The sequence below is a fragment of the Thalassophryne amazonica genome, chromosome 14, assembly GCF_902500255.1.
Source record: "Thalassophryne amazonica chromosome 14, fThaAma1.1, whole genome shotgun sequence".
NCBI classification, from domain to species: Eukaryota; Metazoa; Chordata; class Actinopteri; order Batrachoidiformes; family Batrachoididae; genus Thalassophryne; species Thalassophryne amazonica.
In genome coordinates, this window is record NC_047116.1 from 15,728,952 (window position 1) to 15,752,983 (window position 24,032).

Genomic DNA, 24,032 nt, shown 5'->3' on the forward strand with positions numbered 1-24,032 from the left:
ATTGGCCTATAATTAGCTAAGATAGCTGGGTCAAGTGATGGCTTTTTAAGTAATGGTTTAATTACTGCCACCTTAAAGGCCTGTGGTACATAACCAACTAACAAAGATAGATTGATCATATTAAGATTGAAGCATTAAATAATGGTAGGACTTCCTTGAGCAGCCTGGCAGGAATGGGTCCAATAACATGCCGATGTTTGGACGAAGCAACTAATGAAAATAACTCAGACAGAACAACCGGAGAGAAAGAGTCTAACCAATACCGGCATCACTGAAAGCAGCCAAAGATAACGATACATCTTTGGGATGGTTTATGAGTAATTTTTTCTCTAATAGTCAAATTTTGTTAGCAAAGAAGTCATGAAGTCATTACTAGTTAAAGTAATGGAATACTCAGCTCAATAGAGCTCTGACTCTTTGTCAGCCTGGCTACAGTGCTGAAAAGAAACCTGAGGTTATTCTTATTTTCTTCAATTAGTGATGAGTAGAAAGATGTCCTAGCTTTACGGAGGGGCTTTTTTATAGAGCAACAAACTCTTTTTCCAGGCTAAGTGAAGATCTTCTAAATTAGTGAGACGCCATTTCCTCTCCAACTACGGGTATCGGCTTAAGCTACGAGTTTGTGAGTTATACCACGGAGTCAGACAGCGCTAGTTACAGCGCTTTCTGAAAGACTTCTAGTGTAATGAAACTTATTCCCCACTGCATGGTAGTCCATCAGGGTAAATTTAAATGTTATTAAAAAATGATCAGACAGAAGGGAGTTTTCAGGGAATACTGTTAAGTCTTCTATTTCCATACCATAAGTCAGAACAAGATCTAAGATATGATTAAAGTGGTGGGTGGACTCATTTACTTTTTGAGCAAAGCCGATAGAGTCTAATAATAGATTAAATGCAGTGTTGAGGCTGTCATTCTCAGCATCTGTGTGGATATTAAAATCGCCCACTATAATTATCTTATCTGAGCTAAGCACTAAGTCAGACAAAAGGTCAGAAAATTCACAGAGAAACTCACAGTAACGACCAGGTGGACGATAGATAATAACAAATAAAACTGGTTTTTGTGGGCTTCCAATTTGGATGGACAAGACTAAGAGACAAGCTTTCAAATGAATTAAAGCTCTGTCTAGGTTTTTGATTAATTAATAAGCTGGAATGGAAGATTGCTGCTAATCCTCCGCCACGGCCCGTGGTACGAGCATTCTGACAGTTAGTGTGACTCGGGGGTGTTGAATCATTTAAACTAACATATTCATGCTGCTGTAACCAGGTTTCTGTTAGGCAGAATAAATCAATACGTTGATCAATTATATATCATTTACCAACAGGGACTTAGAAGAGAGAGACCTAATGTTTAATAGACCACATTTAACTGTTTAGTCTGTGGTGCAATTGAAGGTGCTATATTATTTTTCTTTTTAATTTTTATGCTTAATAGATTTTTGCTGGTTATTGGTGGTCTGGGAGCAGGCACCGTCTCTACGGAATGGGGCAACGAGGGGATGGCAGGGGAGAGGGAGAGAAGCTGCAGAGAGGTGTATAAGACCACCAGCTCTGCCTCCTGGTCCCAATGCTGGACAGTCACAGTTTGGAGGATCCAAGAAAATTGGCCAGATTTCTAGAAATGAGAGCTGCTCCATCTAAAGTGGGATGGATGCCGTCTCTCCTAACAAGACCAGGTTTTCCCAGAAGCTTTGCCAATTATCAATGAAGCCCACCTCATTTTTTGGACACCACTCAGACAGCCAGCAATTCAAGGAGAACATGCGGCTAAACATGTCACTCCCCGGTCTGATTGGGGAGGGGCCCAGAGAAAACAACAGAGTCCGACATTGTTTTTGCAAAGTTACACACCGATTTAATGTTAATTTTAGTGACCTCCGATTGGCGTAACCGAGTGTCATTACTGCCGACGTGAATTACAATCTTACCAAATTTACGCTTAGCCTTAGCCAGCAATTTCAAATGTCCTTCGATGTCGCCTGCTCTGGCCTCCGGAAGACAATTGACAATGGTTGCTGGTGTCGCTAACTTCACATTTCTCAAAACAGAGTCGCCAATAACCAGAGTTTGATCCTCGGCGAGTGTATCGTCGAGTGGGGAAAAAACGGTTAGAGATGGTGAACGGGTTACGGTGTACACGGGGCTTCTGTTTAGGGCTACGCTTCCTCCTCACAGTCACCCAGTCAGCCTGCTTTCCTGACTGCCCGGGATCTGCCAGGGGGGAACTAGCGGCGGCTAAGCTACCTTGGTCCGCACCGACTACAGGGGCCTGGCTAGCTGTAGAATTTTCCACGGTGCGGAGCCGAGTCTCCAATTCGCCCAGCCTGGCCTCCAAAGCTACGAATAAGCTGCACTTATTACAAGTACCGTTACTGCTAAAGGAGGCCGAGGATAACTAAACATTTCACACCCAGAGCAGAAAAGTACGGGAGAGACAGGAGAAGCCGCCATGCTAAATCGGCTAAGAGCTAGTAGCTACGCAACCTAGCGGATTCCTAAAAACACACAAAGTGAATAATGTGTAAATAATTTAAAGGTGATTCAGCAGAAGGAGTGCCCCAATCAAGGCACCAAACAGGCCATGAAGCAGCACAGGCAACGCACGACAACAGCGAACGCACGACAACGGTGCTAAAATAAAATAAAATCAACTAAACACGCTGTGGAGCAGCACAGATAACGCACGACAACAGTGCTAAAAGAGAAAAAATAAATAAATAAATAAAATAAAAAATAAATAAATAAATAAAAACTAAAGCGTTAGCAAGCTAGTTAGCTTGCTAACGCTGATGAAAGTTAGCTGATAAAAGTGCTCCGTCGCGATGTTTCGACCGTTAGAGGTCTTCCTTAGGCGTTGGAGCACAGTAAAAAAAAAGAAAAAAAAAAAAGCAAAAAGGTAAAAAAGTAAAAAAGTCTTGAAAAAGACTGTTAATTCAAGTCCAAAGCAGCAGGTAGCAGTCTCTGTGTAAACAGTCCCAACAGAGAGCCAAAATTCTGATGCCAACACGTAAACCAACACGTAAATCACACACAACTACTCGCTTAGCTGTCTTTTGTTAATCTCTCTTGTAGCATGCTGCCAAAACTCCACCCGGGAGGATTAAAGCACTTACCCATGTGGTGAGTGTCAAGCTGAACCGTGGGCATTTCTTTGAGGGGAATATGTCCCGAGCCTCCGTCCAATTTACACAGAAATGCAGCGGTTTTGAAGTACTTCCCGCCATGTTGGTTTAGCAGCCACTGAGCGACCAGCCAGCAGACGTCATAGTGCCTCTCTACTCTGATTGGATTGACTGAATTTAAGGGCATTCATTGAATCGAGTTAAACAGCCTGGAAAACACAAACGTGTGAGTCAGATCAGCTACCAGTCACAAGCTCAGTTTACTTAAAATACTATTCATCAATAATCAGCTGATAATTTTAAAGGGGAAAAAAATTGGCTGTCACCATATGCTTCCCAGTATCCCTTGTGCAAGCCGTCATCTATGACGTCACTGTCATAGACTGTACGTGTCGCTGCCATAAGTAGTTCAAGGTTGTCTGTTCTTTTCAAAATTTCCCCTTCAATTCCCCCTTTTATTAATTTTTTCTAGGCAATGCAAATTTTGGTTGTATGAACCCTCTATTTATGTTGTGAAAGTGTAGGTACACGGACCCACAACAGGGGGCGTTAATGAACGGACAACAGATAAGCCAAAAGTAACAATTTAATGTTGTAAATTGTGCACAACGGAATACAGACAACAATCACTGTGGAACTACAGTCAATTACACGTTGGGTGACGTGTGGGCAGGCTTGAAGATAGGAGACGCCCGTCCAGAACCGAGCCGGATCCCACACGGCCCTCACCGCCAACGGATCTGAAGAACACCGGTGCCGCCAAGTCCTGGGTCCCCAGGTGGTCACCGTCTCCAGCTGTCAGACCTGGTACTGCTGGCAGAGAACAGAAACAGCACAGGTGAGTGTGAGTACGCACACTCAGTAATCCCACAGTCTGTGTTCTTTTGGGAGGGAGCACCTCCACCTCCAGTCACACACTCGTGCAGCTCCTGTCTAATCACTTATCTGGTTGGGGTGTGAAGCGAAGCCGTCGCTGATCACACCAAACGCCAATCCCACAGATAAGAAAACACCACAAGGAAAATGGCTGCAAAGAAGTTCAGATTACTACTCAATGTTAAGTTAGCAGAGAAATTACCTCCAAGGTAGCTGATTTCTCGGCGGGGAGGTGGAGTTGCAGTCCGGCCTTTAAGGTGGTGGTGATGTGGATGAGTGACAGCTGATGCTGATGACGAGTAACAGCTGTCACTCCCGGTTGCTATGACGCCCTCTTGTGCTTGAAGCCCGCACTTCAAGCAGGGCGCCATCTGGTGGTGGTGGGCCAGCAGTACCTCCTCTTCAGCGGCCCACACAACAATTTAAAGGCTAATAAATAAAATTATAGTGGTGCCAAATTAATTTCTTTTTACTATTTAAATCTTAAAAAGCTTGTGGCAGTATGGCTTTAATGATTGATGTAAATGAAGTCCAGCACATATTCAGTGACATGTAAATGTTAATTTATCTATCCCCTGCCTCATCTAAAAAAAGTCTGTGTTAAAAAATAATCCTTATTATTTAGTTTGTCCAAATATTTACGGGCTTTGAAATGGAGTGAGTCTGGATTCAAATGGATGTTATTCCTAAAGAGTTACATTGAAATTTTTATTGAAGCCACTGAATTAAAATAAACGCTGCGCTACAAGTAAAATTACAAAAATGATGCCATTGACCAATGACTCCTGGATCTAATTATCAACTTCTTGCATTCTAGAGACTCTATGCCAGGCTTATTTTATTAATTTATTTGTTTGAGAAAACTTCAAAATTTTGCCAACCAGCTACTTCTATGTTTGAATTGACTGAATTTAAGGGCATTAGTTGAATCAAAATAAAAAGTCTGAACAACACAAAAGTGTGATTCAGATCAACTCCCAGTCACAAGCTCAGTTTACTTAAAATACATTTAATCAGAAATCAATTGAGAATTTTAAAGGGGAAAAAAATGTTGGAGAATCAGTCAATAATTTCAACAACATTGTTGGCCGCCTCCTTCCAGGTTCTTTGACTGATTTCCACCAAATTTGGTTTGTTCATGAAGATCAACCCTGGAATTGCCCTTAAAGTAGACCTGCATTGAAATAAATGTGGTCAGATTTCAGAAAGAAATAGCTGATATGTATTTATAAGACCCTTGTGAATGCAGTAAAGTAAATCTATAAGCCCAAATTTGTAATTCAGCATTTAAAAATGACAAATTTGCAGCTAAAATTTAGCCGTCTGTGAAAACAGTTTGTACAGCCGTATCATTTCCATGACGTCAGGGACAAGACGACGCGCTCCCACCTTCAGTCCGATCCCGCATTGAAATTGATTTTATCTGTTAGTAATGTTACTTATACACATCCTGGTTTCGACATCCAAAACTAAGCTGCAATGAATGTGAGATACAGATCTGTGTGCTTAGATCAGCAACGACATCGACAGCGGGCGCCGTTCTTCCTCTCCCGCTCTCTGCCTCCACTGCGCTTATTAAGTCTGCGGGCTCGTTAACGAGCTTGTTAACCGCCGATGCGGGCCACTCACACCGCCCGTGTCTGTTTTGCAGCCTGTGTTGTGCCAGATTCAGCGCACAACACCGGCATCACCTCTCTGTCTACTGAATGGAGCTGCAGCACACTTGGCACAAGTCCTGAGATTATGCTCGCTGTTTTAATGCGAAGCGGCCGGTACACCTGTTGCTGCAAGGACAGACTTCTTGCGGCACAATCCACAGCACCGCACATCTCGGCAATCGGAGCCCCAGAGCTCCATGGACGCTGAGGGAGGTTTATATATTTTTAATGACTGGGATTCTTTGCGGGTCTTGCCTCCATATCCCGCGATGGTACCGGAGGTGAAAGACAGTAGATTTTCATTGCGACACCACTCAATCAAACGGGCGTATGAAAAAGTCCCCCAAAATAATTTTCAAGCACAAATAAAAGAAATGTGTACTCACCAAACGTGCCGCAAGACATATGAAGTTTAAAAAAGTAGATCCTTCCGATATAAGACAAGAAAAAGGTGCAGATGCAAACTGACGTAAATCCACAAATTACAATTGGCGCAATGCATGCTGGGAGAGGGTCTTGTCCGTGACGTCTCGGCAGCGTCCATGATGAGAGGGACAATTTGCGGAGGGTTAAATGTTAGCTGTAAATTTGTCATTTTCAAATGAAGATTTCTCCGTTGAATGACAGATCTGGGCTTGCAGATTTACTTTACTACATTCAGAAGGATCTCATGTGTAAATATAAGTCATTTTTTGTTCAAAAAATCTGACTGCATTTTTTTCAATGCAGGTCTCCTTTAAAAAAGACTGGGATCAAATCTGCAATACATACGTACTGATGTTGGTTCTGGAATTCCCCTGAAAAGATCAGCCAAGGAAAATCATTGGTGTGAAGGTCAAGGTCATTGGGGTCAAACGTGAATGTAACAAATTATATTGTTTATCTGCAAACTCTATCCCGAACAACATGATTACATCCTTGTTGATGCCATACGTACACTGCCTAACTTACTTATTGCGACTCATGCACACAGGCAATATTGCCTTGTTGATGTAATTTTAATATTTTTTGAAGGAACAGACCTTTTCCGATGTCGATCGGAAAAGGTCTGTTCCCAATCCATGTTTCCACAAAGATAACAAACCGAGTCAATAATAACACTATGTAACACAATTTTTGTTGCTGGCTTCTAAGTGTTATGGATAAGACGCGGATTGAGGAGCGGTCCAGTATCTGACTGAACCCAGCATGAAATAATCAGAAGCAGTTCCAAAAAGAAAACACATTTATTTTTCTCCCTTTGTGCTATACATGAAATACTAAATAATTATAGTTCTGGTGAGGTGAAAAGGCGGCGCGCTCTCTCAGCGTCTCAACAGTCGGAGTCCGAACGTTCAGGACTCAGGAGTTCCGCCAACACCCCCCCCCCCCCCCCAGGTGACTTTCCCAGACTGTACTCTGCGAAGGAGGAACAGAGATGAGATTATTCAACACTTATTACTACGAAATATTGTTTAGAGGCAAACTTATCAGCTACACGTTTAGGTCTGGTTTCAAAACTTAGTTCAAAGAGGCTGCTGCTCACAGCTAGTGGAGGATCATTAATCCGCACGCCACTGCCGTGAGGAGCACACCAGACAATTTCCACCAATAATTACTTATAGCTGCGTATAAACGCCAATTTACATTCACGGATAAACCTTTCAGAATATTCACCTCTGTCGTGTGCTGACAACGTTTGCCTCTCACCCTCGTCCTCCTTCACAGGCGCGATGTCAGACTCTGAAACGGCCCTCAGCGTCCCCACACGGTCGTCACAAGGTCGTATTCTCCGGCCATCTTATCCAACTCACTGCTGGTTTAAATGTAGTTCTTCATCACTACATTGGTACCAGCTGGAAGTCCTCAGATCTGCACGTGAACATCACAGGTGTCGTGGATTGTCCTGATAGAGAGCCGCACGAGAATGCAACAGGTGCAGCCAATCATCGTAACAGAGGAGAGAGACTCTTCTGCAGCACATTTTCCTCAGAGAACAGCCCCAAATCACCTGGGAAGGAAAATAAACACAAAACAACCCAACCTTGTCCAGCCAAACCCCCCCCCAACACACAACACTAAGTGTTATATTTCAACTGCTTATGTCTAAAGTCTATGGAAAAATGACTACATTCAGCACAAACTTTGATTTCATTTTTTTTAACGTTCTAAAAAGTTCTAAAAGTTTCTTGAAATTTCTAGATAATTCTGGAAACGTCTAAAAAATTCTGGACAGTTCTAGCAGTTAAAGAATATTCTACAAGACTACTCAGTAGTAGTGAAGGCGAATCGAGAATATTCTTGAAAACAGACAAATTTCAGAATATCATTGTCCTGATCACAGAAGCAAAGTTTCTGTGGAATAACAGCTATTTTCTATTTATTTAAGGAATAACAGGTTAGGAAAACACACTGTGTACCCAGGAACAAAACAAAAATAAAAATTTGTTACATAGTGTAATCAGTGAATCAACATGAAGTTTTTCTGACAACATGAATAATTCACCTAAAATAATTTCATTTTATAGACAAATGGCAGTCACACCAATCAGTCAGAGCTTGGTGTGCCAAGATGGTGGTGGGAGCTTTCCTCACCTCTTTACGTGGCACAGATTTGTTCTGCATAACAGAAATTTAAAGCAGTTTTTTTTCTTGCTGGTGATGTGTATGTTCTGTGGCGACTCTGGAGACAAAGGAACAGAATGTGCTTAAACAAGAAAAACTACAGAAAGGAAACAACGGCGCACAGGCAGACATGCACCACGTGCACACAGCAGAAGGAGCGCGCTCGGAACAAATAGTCTGAGGTGATAATTGAATTTGGGATACATTAGGGGAAGGCGAGAGGAGATACAGCTACCCTGGGAGATATAGTCCCACAACAATGGCAACAGACAGTAAATTCCTCTGCTGTTCCATCAGGGCGAGCCAGCAGGCAGAGCGGGGCCGTGCTCCCCATTTTCTGGTAAACAGCAGCAGGCGGACGGCGCCGATGTATGACACTGTGTGATGTGTGTGCACGCTTCATGCATTGCTGGAGTGCAGATATCACGCCACGACGCTGTGTTCGCCTCCTCAAACACACCTGCTCCTCTCGCCTCAGATGGGGGGAGCTTGGCTCATGTTAACATAAGAAACCTAGACTGAATATCCAATCAGATCAGGGTAAGAGAATATAGTTTGGGGTCAGCTGCAAAGGATTTTCTTATGTTTGTGTTTGAGATGTTTGTGATTGCAGTTTTATTTGACTTTTCTTAATTTTGGATAAAAAGGGGGTTTTTTTTGTTGTTGTTTTTTACTTCGACACAGTACTGTGGAGACGAGCTCGAGGTTCTGACTTCTTCCCAGTGAACTCTGCTGGTCATCAGGTTTGTGTGATAGCTCCTCCTCTGTTTGCTGTGTGCATAAACAGGGTGGGGTGAAAGTTCATGGAGTCCAGCGTGATAGACTTGGATTCTATCCAGATTGCTTTCTAGCCAGATAGCATTCAGACCTGTCATTCAAATCTGGCTCATCTGACATACGAGTCCACGAGGTACTTGAATTTTTGAGTGAGTGTGTACATGTGTGGATCTGGACATGACACATGGAAGGGAACACATCCAGCAAAAGACATGCTGTGGAGGGGAGCAGAGATCAATCACTAATGATTAAATGCAGAGTGGTGTATACAGAGCAAAAAGAGAAAGAAACACTCAGTGCATCATGGGAACCCCCCAGCAGTCTAAGTCTATAGCAGCATAACTAAGGGATGGTTCCGGGTCACCTGATCCAGCCCTAACTATAAGCTTTAGCAAAAAGGAAAGTTTTAAGCCTAATCTTAAAAGTAGAGAGGGTGTCTGTCTCCCTGATCTGAATTGGGAGCTGGTTCTGGTCCTGGTGTCTGTATGGTTCTGAGACTTGGATGCTGTCCAGTGACCAAAGGCAAGGACCAGATATTTGTCATACCAAGTGTCTTTAGATGTCTATTCCTTGGGTACCTGTGGAGTGAAGTTGTGACAGCCAAGTGTTTACTTAGGGAGAATAAAATGAGGAGCATTACTTCCATCGTCAGCTGTAACATTTTGGCCATGTGGGTCATTTCTCAATGTTTCTTGACCCAGAAAGCAGGTTCACCTCAGTGTTGAAGACCCCAGTGGCTGGAGAAGGCCAAGCGGATGTTCTTGTGTCTCCGAGCTGCAGCAGACAGCTGTGGTGAGAGGTGGAGATGGTAAATGGTAAACAGACTGAATTTGACCTGCATGTGACAAATAGTGATTGATGGTACATAGTAAAAGTAAAGCACAGATAGGAGATAAGAACTTGAAGAGTCCATTTTTCACTTCAGTGTGACTTTAAAGCACAGTAAATTTTCCAGCGTAGCTCTACGCACGTTAAATAAGTAGGTTGTATTTGCTTTTTTTTCCTGTCCAGGCTTTGCACTCCAAATGACTCTTGTGAATCTGTCACTCGGCAAGAAACTTGTCTTGCTTGCAGTTTAATCAAGTCACAAGACTCATTTGGTTTGCGAGGCTACCTGCAGGCTTCATTGTGAATGGAAAAGTCGATCCTTCGGGCTCTGGCAGGGAGTGAACTTAAAGGGTGATTATTATGTAGCATTATTTAAACTGTCTTCTCACTCTAAACGGGACCAAATTAAGACAATAAACTATTAATGCAAACATTAAAACACTGTCTTGCATAAGAGGATCTCACTGAGGGGATTTGAACTCGTCATCCTACTGACATTAATAAAGTACTTTCATATTTTTTGCATTAATGGCTTTTGTCTGTCAACAAGCTGCCTGTTAGAGGGTGGATTTCAGTTTGAACTATCAGTAGTTACCTTTTGAAGAGGGAGGAATGAGGGGAGGCAAGTGTATATTAAGGACCACACGAGGTGCATAATAGCTCCTGTGTTTGAGGAAATAGGGCTGGTGATGTCATTGCTGGCAGGACCAAAGGCCTACTGAGCTTGTGAAAGCATGACATGTTTGAGCCACAGTGGTACGCTGCCGGCATTGTCCTGTTGATTCCGGCTACGACAGAGTTCAAGTCACCATCTGACAGCTTGAGACCAACAAGTTGCCTCACTGATGAGCCTGACTGGGGGTGATGTGTTTGGTACAAAAATCTATATCAAGGCACAAAATACCCAATATCCACGTTTTAGCAGTCCTTGCTCACATAGTAATCTGTGAATAATTTAGCAGTAATCAAGTAATCTAATTACATGATTCAGCAATCCATGGCCCAAGCAGATGGTCACCCCTTTGAGTCTGGTCTGCTTGAGGTTTCTTCACATCATCAGAGGGAGTTTTTTCTTACCACTGCCGCCTGTGTGCTTGCTCTAGGGGTTGGTAAGGTTAGACCTTACTTGTGTGAAGCACCTTGAGGCAACTTTGTTGTGATTTGGTGCTATATAAATTGAAAATATATTGTCTCGGATTTAGAGAAAGCTTATGACAGGGTGCCAAAGGAGTTGTGGTTCTATATGATGAAGGTAGGTGTGGCAGAGAAGTAAGCGAAAGTGGTGCAGGAAATTTTTAATGACTGTGTGCAGTAGGAATGAGAAATGGGTTCAAAGCAGAGGTCGACTGCATCAAGGACCAGATTCTGAGGCCTTTGTTTTTTGCAATGCCGATGGACGAGATCAAGCAGGAATAGGATGTTAGTGGATGACAATGCGATTTTTGTGAGAGTCTGTAACAGGTTGCCACAAATCTAGAGAGGTGGAAATATGCTTTGGAGAGAAGGTGAATGAAGGAACTGAAGTTCAGTGGACTGCATTTATATAGTGCTTTTCCATTTGCATCAGAAGCTCAAAGTGCTGTTCCAGTTATGCTTCACATTGACCCATTCACAGAGACACACTCACACACCAATGTCAGGGTGCTTCTATGCGAGATGCTCACTACACACCAGGAGAAACTAGAGGATTAAGGGCCTTGCTAAGGGCCCTTAGTGATTTTCAAGTCTTGCTGGGTTTTGAACTGAGGATCCTCTGGTCTGAAGCCCAACGCTTAACCACTTCCCATCACTAGACCATCACCTCCAGAAGTTGGCTGGAGCAAGACTGTACATATGAATTATAAGGAGGGAGAAACAGTGTTGCTGGAGCAGTTAATATATGAATGAATGAAGGTAGAGGAATTTAAATACTTGGGATCAAATGTTCAAAGTAGTGGAGACGTGAAGAAGAGAATGAAGGCAGGGTGAAGTGGGTGCAGAATAGTGGCAGTGATTTGTGGTAAAAGTCAGAAAGAAAAAAATTACAAGATGGTATTGAGACCAGCTATTTTATATGGCTTGACAAATAGACAGGGGGCGTACCTAGAGGTGCCAAAGCCAAAGATGCTGCATTTTTCCTTTAGAGTAATGAAGATGGATAGGATTAGGAATGAGCATATTGGGGTCACTTCATGGGTTGGAAGGTTTGGAGACAAATTGAACGAGGAAACACTAAGATAGTTTGGCCATGTTCATTGGAGGGATGCAGTGTATATTTTAAAAACGATGCTGATGGTGGTGGAGGAGAAGAGAAAGGCCAAAGAAGAGGTTTACGGATATGGTGGTTGGTGAAAGAAGTAGTCGGGCTGAAGAACGAGGCCTTTTGTAACTGGTTGGCACAGAGATGTCTGGAATCAGGGGACAGGGACCAGTAAGCCAGATGTTTTGCAGCCTCATTTTTTGCTGAAGCAAAAACTTGGGTGTGTAAGGAGTTTGGAGAGGCCATGGGGTATGACTTTCAGTCATCCTCTAAGTGATTCTGCCAAACTGTCTAGCGACCCAGGAAAGGGGAGCAGTTCTTAGCCCAAGCTGTGTTTAGCAAGAGAGTAGTGCTGATAATCTGGAATGAGATCAGACAGTGGAAAGAACACTGAGGATCTTCTCAGCTTTACAGACATACCCTCCTTTGAGGAGGCAGGGATGGAAGACTTTGGTGGCTCTGGTGCCAGCAAACTAGAAGAAATCACAGCAGTAGATAAAAAAAAACTCCTCAGTGGCAACTCGCTGGGGGCAGACCAGATTTGTTGTGAGAGACAAGTCTCTGGATGTTGTTGGGTTGTCATGGCTGACATGACAATACAATGTTGAATGGGAGTCAGGGACAGTCCCTCTGGATTGGCAAACTGAGGTGATGGGCCCCATCTTTTAAAAAAAAAGGGGGCCGAAGAGTGTGTTCTAATTATAGAGAAATTACACTTCTCAGCCTTCCTGGGAAAGCCTGAGCTACAGTACAAGAGAAGAGACTTAGACTCTAAGCCACAACTCAGATTCAGGAGGAACACTGCGGGTTCTTCCCTGTTCGTGGAAAGGCAGGCCAGCTCTTGATCCTCACAAGGATATTGGAAGGATCTTGAAAATATGACCAACCAGTCTACCTGTGTTTTGTGCACCTCAAAAAGGACTATGACTCAGTCCCCCGAGGTGTCCTTTGGGGTCAGGGGGTGCTGTGGGAGTAATGGTTACTCAAATTACTGCAACATGTGATCTGGTCTACCACCAAAATAGGAGCTGTGTCTACATTATCTGCAGCACATCAGACCTGTTCTCAATGATTCTTGGACCACACCAGGGCTGCCCCTTGTCACTAATCCTGTTAGTGAGGTTCATGGACAGGACTTTAAAGTGCAGTCAGGGACTGGGGGGTACCCACTTCAGTGAACTCAGAATTTCATTTCTACCTTTTGCAGATGATGTGGTTCTGTTGTTTTCAGACAGTGACCTCTGGCTGTGCACTAGACAGGTTTGAAGCAGAGAGTGAAGTGACTGGGATGAGAATTAGTGCCTCCAAATCTGAAATCATTGTCCTCTGTTGGAGAAGGCCACCTTTTTACCATGACCTGGACAAGCAGCAGACAGTGAATGAATGAATGAATGAATGAATGAATGAATGAATTAAAGGTTGTCGAGACAGAAAAAGATACAGAGGACAGGGTAAGATGGAGACAGATGATCTGCTGTTGGGACCCTTAAGAAGAAGCCAGTTGTCTACCAATATTCATGTGTGATTTTCCTGATTAGTCCAGACATCTTTACGAATCTCTCTTCACATGGTTAAAGAATTGGTGCTCACAGTTTAATTATATATACTCTTAAATTATGGGCAAAATGTGCATGCTTACAAGTGCCCACACAAGAGGTATTTGTCTGTGAAATTAGTCTTTTATTTAGCTACTATAACAATGATGTACTTTAATACGTTACTGCACATTTTTTCTAATGCACGTCCTCGTTTTTCTGATATGTATATGCATTTTTTGCCGTGTGACATAGCCCATATACAAATTTCATTTTCCTTATTAAAATAAACAAATTTCCATCAGTAGCTTTGATCAATCAACTGAAATTATGTTTTGAGACACAGTAGGTCGCCATCAAGTGACAAATGAAGGTTGTAAAGATATCTCAGAAAGTAAACAGATTGAAACCATTTTTTATGTTTTTCCTTGTAGAGCAGATTCTTCTGTCGGAGAAGATTAAGTATTCTTGCTTTGTGTTCGATGTGATAAACAAAGGGCATGTATCCACAGTGGGATATGTAATAATCTGTGTTCATCCAAACCAAATTTGTGTTTGCAGGAAATCTACATTAAAAGATACAGTGTGTCGAATTCAAGTGGGTTTATTAGCAAAAATGGGATGTAGCTTTCATCTGTTCATTAGAGTATAAATTACCTAAAACAATGAACTGATGCATTTTCTTAAGCTTAGAATTAGCCCATCATATTTACATGGGAACAGACCCCCTTATGCAGGCTGCCATGTTGATAGCAGCCTAAAAGGGCCATACTTACTCTTTCAGATTTTGCAGAAAGCTGTAGGGGGCCGGGGTGGGGTAAGGACTCAATTCTTGCTCCTCTATTCCCTGTGTGCGGGTTGCTAGTGCATGCTAACAAGTTTGAGAATGTGAATTTTTGTGAAACGGAAGTTCATACTTACTGCTCAGCACAACAGAAGGCAAGGGAACATGAATCCCCATCACCAAAGAAACAAAGACATGAAAGGAAACAATATCGTGATCAGTAATGGCATATTGCTATCTGCAACCACCCCACTAGATGGCACTAAATCCTACACACTGCAGCTTTAAAGCCATCATATTGCAAACAGGCTAAAAGGCAGGAAACGTCAAAATTCTGACTGCCTCTGTTAGATGGTATTATACCATGGTCAGTGAGAATTCCATGTCTAACTGGCGTGCATTATTTTCGTGTATACGCACACGTAGTTCGGCGAGTTAAGTCACTTGTTATAATCAATCCGCTCTGGTCGTCACCATAGCAACACGCAAATCAGTTGGCGCAGATCAGCTGTGTTTTGACAGATGAATGACAGAAACGCGATAAAACATGGATTTCCAAGTGAATTTTAATATTTTTGACCAAAATAAAACGTTTGAGGAATGGAAAGAGGAGGAGAGCAAACGAGAAGAACAGCAAAAGCAACGGCATAGAGATTTAACATCGGATGAACTGGACAAGATTGAAGACGGGAAAGAAGAAGAGAACAGTTCTATCCTTGCGGGCTACCGGAGCGCTTCGCATCAAAACAGCGAGCGTTGTTTCTGGACTTGTTACCAGAGTTGGCTGCAGCTCCACAAAGCAAAGAGGGGGGTGGTGTGAGTGGCCCGCTGTGGCGCTTACCAAGCCCGCAGACACAGTAAGCGCATCGGCGGCAAAATGTCTTGAGACTGGCATAAAATAGTCTCAAATACTTACGCATTTTTATCAAGTTCTGTTAACTTAAATAAATATGTGTGTTAGCTCACTGTGTGGGACCATGGCGTAAGCAGATTAAACAACTCGAAGCCGTGCATTATACGGTGTTTTAGACTCCGCGTCGTGCATTCAATCCGTATAATTCACGGCTTTGAGTTGTTTAATCCTTACATAATGGTTGGGTTATTTTCGTGATGAATAACTGATCAAAAATGCTTTTAGCCAGCACGCTGCTGGGCTACAGCAAGCTATCTAACTTATACAACAGCAGTTAGACATGTTGGTGTGGTCTCCATAGGTTCTTCCAGTCTTCATTTTTTTTTTTTATTCAGTTGCTATATTCATTATTTGATGACCACAGCAGCACTTAAAGATCTGTTTTATATTGCGTAACTTCGTTTGACATGATTTTTCCTCACTACGTTTCTGGTGCTGTGTTGCAAATATATGTGATGTTTGATGAGCCTGAGTTCTCTGTGTCTGCACTGACGTTTTTAGCATTTAGACACTGGTAGATTTGTGGGGGTTTTTTTATTTATTTTTGGAACCAGCTAGCTCATTGGCATTTGCGTTTCTAGCCAAACAAAGAAGCGCCCATCTTTTAACTGTAGCGTTTGCCAGAATGTTATTAGCAGAGAGGTGTTTATCGACTCGGCGTTGTTTCCTCATAGAATGAAGTAGAGGAGGACAGAAAGGCTTCTTTTCAGAGCGGGCCTCACGAGTGTCATGTAAACACACACTGAGAGAGGCTCCTTTCATTAGCTATGTTAATCTGGAGCACACGTGACTTCAGCGTCCCTTCTGGCTCCTGGATTTCTGAGCTGCTACTTCCTATCTCCAAAGGACAGGGCCCATCTTCTCCTTTCTGGTTCAGTGGACTAATTTGCTGTGTGTGTGTGTGTGTGTTCCCACTTCTTACTGTATATTTAACTGACATTGCTGATCCAAATAACCACTGATTTATAAAGGAAAATCATGGAAATCAACAGGGGTGCCCAAACCTTTACATACAACTGTATTTAGTTGGAGCCTGATATCGCCACTGATCCTGTGATTACATAATAAATCAGCTCAAACAGTCCAGATTTAACTTCATTAATGCTGCATCAATATTTTGTTTTCATTTGGATCTTGTTTTGGTCAACAACAAAATCATTTTTAAGCAGCGAGACACGAGTTGTCAATTATTTGCCTGCTGAAAAGTTGAACTGTGGCCAAAAATGTAATTTTCTTAAAAAGTGTGTTGGGTGAGGCTGTGTCACAGTTAGCATTGAGACAGCTGAGGATGTCTCTGTACAAGCTTAAAGATTGGTATTGGGGCTGCTCAGAGCATATCTGGACTGATCGGAATTGGCTTTATTAAACACCACAATTCATCTGTGATCCGTTTGAGAAGATACAGTTCTGTTAAGAAGTTTACATACCCTGGCAGATTTTTAAAAAATTGTTTTTGTGTTATTATTCATATTTTCTGAAAAATGGGCAAAAATAAATAAATAAAATAAAGTCACAAATTCTGCCAGGGTGTGTACAATTATGAGTACAACTGTAAATGTTGATAACCACCACTCCACTCAGTGCTTGCTAGCTCACCTGCAGCATGACAAACCATTTCAAATTCAAAAACACTCGCTTCACTTCAAATATGCAAACAGTTTATTTTTAAAGGATGCTGCTTCACTTTGTGTGGTTTTCGGTCATCTTTACTATATTCTTTTCTTCTTTTGTAAACTTTATTGGGGTTAGCAACCCATTAGTGCATTACCACCACTAACTGGACAGAAATGTGTACTACTACTTTTTCTTCTATTTGGCCACTCATTTAACCTTCATTACAGACACCTAGTGACCAGAAATGAAGACACCATAATCACATTCTCTTTTCTTTGAAGTGAATACTAAATGCTACAAGTATATCTGCAAGTACCATATAGAATAATTGTTTTATTCATTCATTTTCTGCTGCATATCCAGGTCTGGGTTGTGGTGGTAATAGACAAAGTAGCTCATCCTGCACTTCCCTATCCTCTGCCAAGTCTTTGAACTGTTTCTGGGGGATCCCGAGGTATTCCCAAGAGATCTGTGAAATATAATTCCTCTACATCATGTCCTGGATCTTCCCCAGGGCCTCCTCCCAGTCGGAGACCTCCCTAGGGAGACCACCAGGGGACAACCTCACCAGATTCCCAAACCAACTCTACACCAGCTCTACTCTAAAACACTACTCTAAAAAATTAAGAATCATCTTGGGTTGGAGGCAGCTTGTTTCGTCATGGCTTGCAGAGCTGTTAAACTGCCATACATACACAAATTATTGACTTTAATGTACATACAGTGTGTTTTGTGCAAACGTATTGTCTCGGAAAATACAATTATGGGATTGGGACTTAAATTGGTATTACGGGGGTGGGGAGGGAGCTCGATTATGACACCTCAAGAGATAACAATTTCAGTCGTATACCAGCCTCTGGGCCTGATGTAATTTCAGTGCTTTCATGTTGTTTTTAAATGTTATTCTTTGTAGGCATATGTCCTTGCATATAAATAGTGAAAATTGCTTGCTTATTTTTGCAGCATGACTCAGATTAGTTTCTCACATTACGTTTGTTTCGATTTGGATCAACATTTCTTTCAGAGCAGCGATTTTAATCACGTAAATGTGAATAAGTTGTGGGATATTACAGAGATGAATTAAACTATGACATCATGAAAAGTTAAATTTTTTTAAGCAGTCATCACAGCCAGGGCTTCTTGTTTCAATTTTAAAGCTCTGCGAAGGGGAGGTGATGGTCTAGTGGTTAAGGTGTTGTGCTTGAGACCAGAAGAGCCTCGGTTCAAATCCCACCCTAACTGGAAAATCACTAAGGGCCCTTGGGGAAGGTCTTTAATCCCCTAGTTGCTCCCGGTGTGTAGTGAGCACCTTGTATGGCAGCACCCTTACTTCGGGGTGAATGTGAGGCATTATTTGTAAAGCGCTTTGAGCGTCTGATACAGATGGAAAAGTGCTATATAAAAAATGCATTCCATTTGCAAAACTTTAAAATGCTTATATCTTTCAATTCAGTAAATTATTGTCTGTATCATCAGCATAGAAAAATAATGGCACCTGTTGTCGTCAACGACATTCTGTCATTGCAGACCACAGGAATTCTTCTTTGATGGCTGCAGCATGGTTTTTCTGCTGCCGACATGTGAACGCAGCAATATACTCTGGATAGTAGTAAAAGAGACATCCAGGCACATGTCCAACAGTCCGTCCAGTCCTACAGTAAGAACATATAAAATTATTTTTGCTCTCCAAATCAGGGTGTTTTGTGTCTTGGCAGTTCCATGCACTCTATTGATACCCTTGGAGGCTGTTTTGCTCAAACAGCTGCTACCATAAGCTAATAAACAGTGTATTTTATTTATTTTTTCAAAATGTATCATCCATGTATACAGCAGTTCTGACTCTATTTTGGAACATGGCCATTACAGTGTAATTTCTGTACGTTAGATTTAGTCACTTACCTGTAGGTGACGCGGAGTGAAGAATGAGCCACCTCCATCACTTAATGTGATGAATGAGACGATAAGGGATACGAGGGGAAATTTGCCGCATTTTTGTGTTTCATAAGGTATTAATCTGACGTTCCCTTCAACATATCCTTATTTTTAATGAAGCCTGGTGTTTCTTACACAGGTAATTATTTCTTTATTGGTTCGTCAGCATCTTATGAAACAGATTACTGCTATGATAACCTGTCTCAGGCGGAATCAGCAAGGAAAATAATTAAAAGAAATACCCCCAAGGAATGGCACTTTGAAGTAAAAGTCCACGTGTGGGTTTGGACATTAGAGTTTTTGGTTCTTCTCGAGCTTCTCACCACACTGACATGCCTTCTTGTCAGCTGTGACAAGCAGCAACTTAATCTCATCTTGAAACGGTGACTGATAACTCCGTCTCTCGCTCTCTGCTTTTCTCCTGCAGGCTGTGAGAACGAGGGGAAGATGAGACCTCCCAGGCCTCTGCTGATCATGCTGTACGTCACGCTGTCCGAGAGTCTGAAGGTGGTCTCGAAAAGGGGCTCAGGTATTTATGGCTTTAATGCTACGATTTATGTCCCACTTTCAGGTGTACAACTGGAGGACACCCTATGTACAGATAATCAGTATGTCTTAGTAAGAGCTTGTGGCAAGTGTTGAGCCTAGGTGACACAAAAATAGGGTTAGATGACAGGTATTGAGATTTTGAGCCCAGCACAGGTTTACGTTTTACAACCAGTCATGTTAAAAGTAGAGCACTGATGTTTTTCAAGCTAGGCTCTATTTCTGATGTTTTGGGTTTGGATCTTTTCACTCTGGAAAAAAACTGTCAGTTGAGTTGTAACTACTCAGTGGACAGTAAGGTAAGTGGCTAACTGTATAATTGCTTGTCTGACAAGTTAACCTCTGCAGAGATCCTGTCTGTACTACCAGAAACTTCTAATGATGTTTTAATCTGTTCATTGTTGACAAAAGTGTTTTTTTTTTTCTTCTCTGAGTGTTTCGGATTGCTCCATCCAATTACATTAATTAGCCAGTTAGCCATTGGCAATGTTTGCACTCTAAATTAGTAATGTGGCAGTTAAATTTATTTTTCTCCAGAGTGAATTGGTGACCCTCAATAAACCAAAAACCAAGCCTAGGTTAAAAAATGTTCTCTTTAAAGGACTATCTCAATCAGTCCGCTGAGTGCTTGCCTGAGATGATGACTTGATTTATAAGAGATTCTTTTATAAAAAGAATGTTTTAGGAAAGAATAAATTAGAGTAATCACGGCAGTTGTCCTGGGAGTTTAAAAAAAAATCAACCATTCAGCAAGCTCAACATCCTCCTGACAACCAGGACATTATATATATATATATATATATATATATATATATATATATATATATATATACACAACCCCAATTCCAATGAAGTGGGGACATTGTGTAAAATGTAAATGAAAACAGAATACAATAATTTGCAAATCCTCTTCAACCTTTATTCAACTGAATACACCACAAAGACAAGATATTTAGTGTTCAAACTGATAAACTTTATTGTTTTTGTGCAAATAGTTGCTCATTTTGAAATGGATGCCTGCAACATGTATCAAAAAAGCTGGGACAGTGGTATGTTTACCACTGTGTTACATCACCTTTCCTTCTAACAACACTCAGTAAGCATTTGGGAACTGAGGACACTAATTGTTGAAGCTTTATAGGTGGAATTCTTTCCCATTCTTGCTTGATGTACGACTTCAGTTGTTCAAAAGTTCGGGGTCTCCATTTTCGTATTTTGCGCTTCATAATGCGCCACACATTTTCAATGGGCAACAGGTCTGGACTGCAGGCAGGCCAGTCTAGTACCCGCACTCTTTTACTACGAAGCCACGCTGTTGTAACATGTGCAGAATGTGGCTTGGCATTGTCTTGCTGAAATAAGCAGGGACGTCCCTGAAAAAGACGTTGCTTGGATGCAGCATGTGTTGTTCCAAAACCTGGATGTACCTTTCAGCATTGATGGTGCCATCACAGATGTATAAGTTGCCCATGCCATGGGCACTAACACACCCCCATACCATCACAGATGCTGGCTTTTGAACTTTGCACTGGTAACAATCTGGATGGTCTTTTTCCTCTTTTGTCCATGGTTTCCAAAAACACTTTTCCACTTTGCGTCTGTCCATTTCAAATGAGCTCGGGCCCAGAGAAGGCGGTGGCATTTCTGGATGTTGTTGATGTATGGCTTTCGCTTTGCATGGTAGAGTTTTAACTTGCACTTGTAGATGTAGCGACAAACTGTGTTAACTGACAATGGTTTTCTGAATGTTCCTGAGCACACACGGTAAGATCCTTTGCACAATGATGTCGGTTTTTAATGCAGTGCCACCTGAGGGATCAAAGGTCACGGGCTTTCAGTGTTGGTTTTCGGCCTTGCTGCTTACGAGGTCTGTCAGAAAAGTACCGGACCTTTTTATTTTTTTCAAAAACTATATGGATTTGAACCACGTGCGATTACATCAGACAAGCTTGAACCCTCGTGGGCATGCGAGAGTTTTTTCACGCCTGTCGGTTACGTCATTCGCCTGTGGGCTGGCTTTGAGTGAGGAGTGGTCCACCGCTCCCGTCGGAATCTCTTTGTCTGAGAACTTCCTGAGAGACTGATGCTTTGCTTGATCAAAATTTTTTCAAAAACTGTGAGGCACATTGAAGTGGACACCATTTGAGAAATTCAGCTGGTTTTCTGCGAAAATTTTAACGGCTGATGAGAGATTATGGACTGTTGCTGTCGCTTTAAGGACTGCCCACGGAGCGGGACATCGCAAGGTGCCCTGAGCCACCCCTGTCTGCCTGTTTTGAGCTGAAAGCTTCCAAATTTAAGCTTCTGTTGACCCAGGACGTCGTGACAGAACAAAGAACTTTCAGAAGACGTCGGGATCAGCAGTTTATCCGGACATTCCACTGTTAAAGGAGATTTTGTAATGAAAGAAAGTGCGGACGTGTCCGCGCGTCGGGACGCAGCCGGCGCCACGTGCCGCCACAGGAAAAACACCTCCGTTGGAAGCCTTAAGGACAAGTTGGAACATGTCCAGCTGTTAAACAATTTCTCAGATACTCACTCAACTGAAAGCCATCAAAAGCCGCCTGGTTTTTACAAATGGTTATCAACATGGAGGTGTTTTTCCTGTGCCGCCGCACACAGACCTCGTACGTGTAGAAAGTTCTCCAGATTCTCTGAATCTTCTGATTATATTATGGACTGTAGATGATGGAATCTCTAAATTCCTTGCAATTGAATGTTGAGAAACATTGTTCTTAAACTGTTGGACTATTAATTAATGCAGTTATTCACAATGTGGTGATCCTCGCCCCATCTTTGCTTGTGAACGGCTGAGCCTTTTGGGGATGCTGCTTTTATACCCAATCATGACATTCACAATTAATGTCCTCAGGTCCCAAATGCTTATTGAGTGTTGTTAGAAGGAAAGGTGATGTAACACAGTGGTAAACATACCACTGTCCCAGCTTTTTTGAAACGTGTTACAGGCATCCATTTCAAAATGAGCAAATATTTGCACAAAAACAATAAAGTTTATCAGTCTGAACAATAAATATCTTGTCTTTGTGGTGTATTCAATTGAATATTTGTTGAAGAGGATTTGCTAATCATTGTATTCTGTTTTTATTTACATTTTACACAACATCCCAACTTCATTGGAATTGGGGTTGTACATACATACATACATACATACATATGGGCAACTTAGCTGCACATGGTGCTGTGGCATAGTCTTTGAACTACCAACCTGAAGAACAGCGCTCGAGTCCAGGTGTGTGAACTGGAACTGGGTGCTGATCTTAGCAGGTGAGTAACATGCAGTGGACTAGCGCTACAGCCAGGGGGAATCATAGACTCAATGCTTCAGAAACTGGAGTTAATCTGGAAAATAATAAAACCACTGTCACACAGAGATGGAGTCCATTCTGCGTCCCTTGTGTAAGCATGAAATCACGATGAATGCATCAGGACTTCATAGAAATGCACAGCGCAGCTCTCTTATTACCAGCAGCTTACTTTATTATTAATATGCTTATGGCTCAATGACTTCCAAAAAAATACCGTATGTCTAGTTTGGTATATTTTTCCAAGCAAATTGTATCACCCCTGAATCAGTCCTTGAAGATAGTTCTGACCGGTTTCATGTGTGGGTCTTGTGTTGTACATGGTAAATGTACTTTTTTTCTACATTGTGTTTTATCTCTGTCAATGGTCAAAGTGATTTACAATGATGCCTCACATTTACCTATTCGCTCTCACACACACACACACACACACTAGGACACCACTGTAAAAGGCGCTCAACTGTGCATCAAGAACAAATTGGGGATTAAGGACCTTGTCCAAGGGAGCCTTCATGTTTTTTATGTCTCACAAGGAATCAAACTGAGGATCCTCTGACCACTAGCCAGCGACATCTTCAAAACACAAAGCACAGTTTCAGTCACACGCGGTGGATAAACTCAGTCGATCACCCACTCACAACACTGAACAAGATTGAATTAGATGTCATCATCCATAACACATTAACAGCCATATCTCAAGAACTAGATGAGATATTGAAACATTGTTTAATACACAGACATTAACAAATGTGTCAGTCATCATAAAGTCGAAAAATGAGCTGGCGGTGGCGAAGTACTTTAATTGCTTGGATACCTTTCCAATATTTGTGATTGGTGTTTAAATAAATTGGTGTAATTTTCATGCTGCTGTTTTGTAAACTTTAAATGGGGTAAAGTGTCAGAATCTGATTTGCAGTTATCATCACTGTTGGATTGTTTAAAACTGTTTGTGAAAATATAATGAATTTTTAATTATTCTTTGTTCTGGACACACTGTATCTTGCGGTGCGCTAATCAGCCATAAGCCACAATTCTAATGTTTGTTTGCAGATTGCTGGTCCATGAGGCAACAGTAAGATAAGTCCAAAGGTTTCCCTGCGCATCTCTGTGCGACTCATTCACACCGCACTGGCTAATGAGCGATTTGGATGTTGGTGCTGCTTTTTCCATTTTCAACTTTGTGCGTGAATTACTGGGAATTCACACTGTACCTGTTACAATTAGCCGGAATTACCTCTGTTCAGACGCAGCGACAGCCGCAAAATGATCCAAATGC

The 24,032-nt window shown here is 42.0% G+C and overlaps 1 protein-coding gene across 4 annotated transcripts in view; it reads left to right on the forward strand.

Annotated features, from left to right (window-relative positions):
• The window catches only part of il1rapl1a (interleukin 1 receptor accessory protein-like 1a), a 598,387-nt gene that overhangs the window by 37,980 nt on the left and 536,375 nt on the right, over positions 1 to 24,032 (forward strand). For all 4 annotated transcript variants that reach the window (XM_034187275.1, XM_034187277.1, XM_034187274.1 and 1 more), the window contains exon 2: positions 19,315 to 19,416. In XM_034187275.1, coding sequence (XP_034043166.1) covers positions 19,335 to 19,416 — 82 coding nt within the window. In that variant the 5' untranslated portion in view covers positions 19,315 to 19,334. The remainder of the gene's footprint in view (positions 1 to 19,314; positions 19,417 to 24,032) is intronic.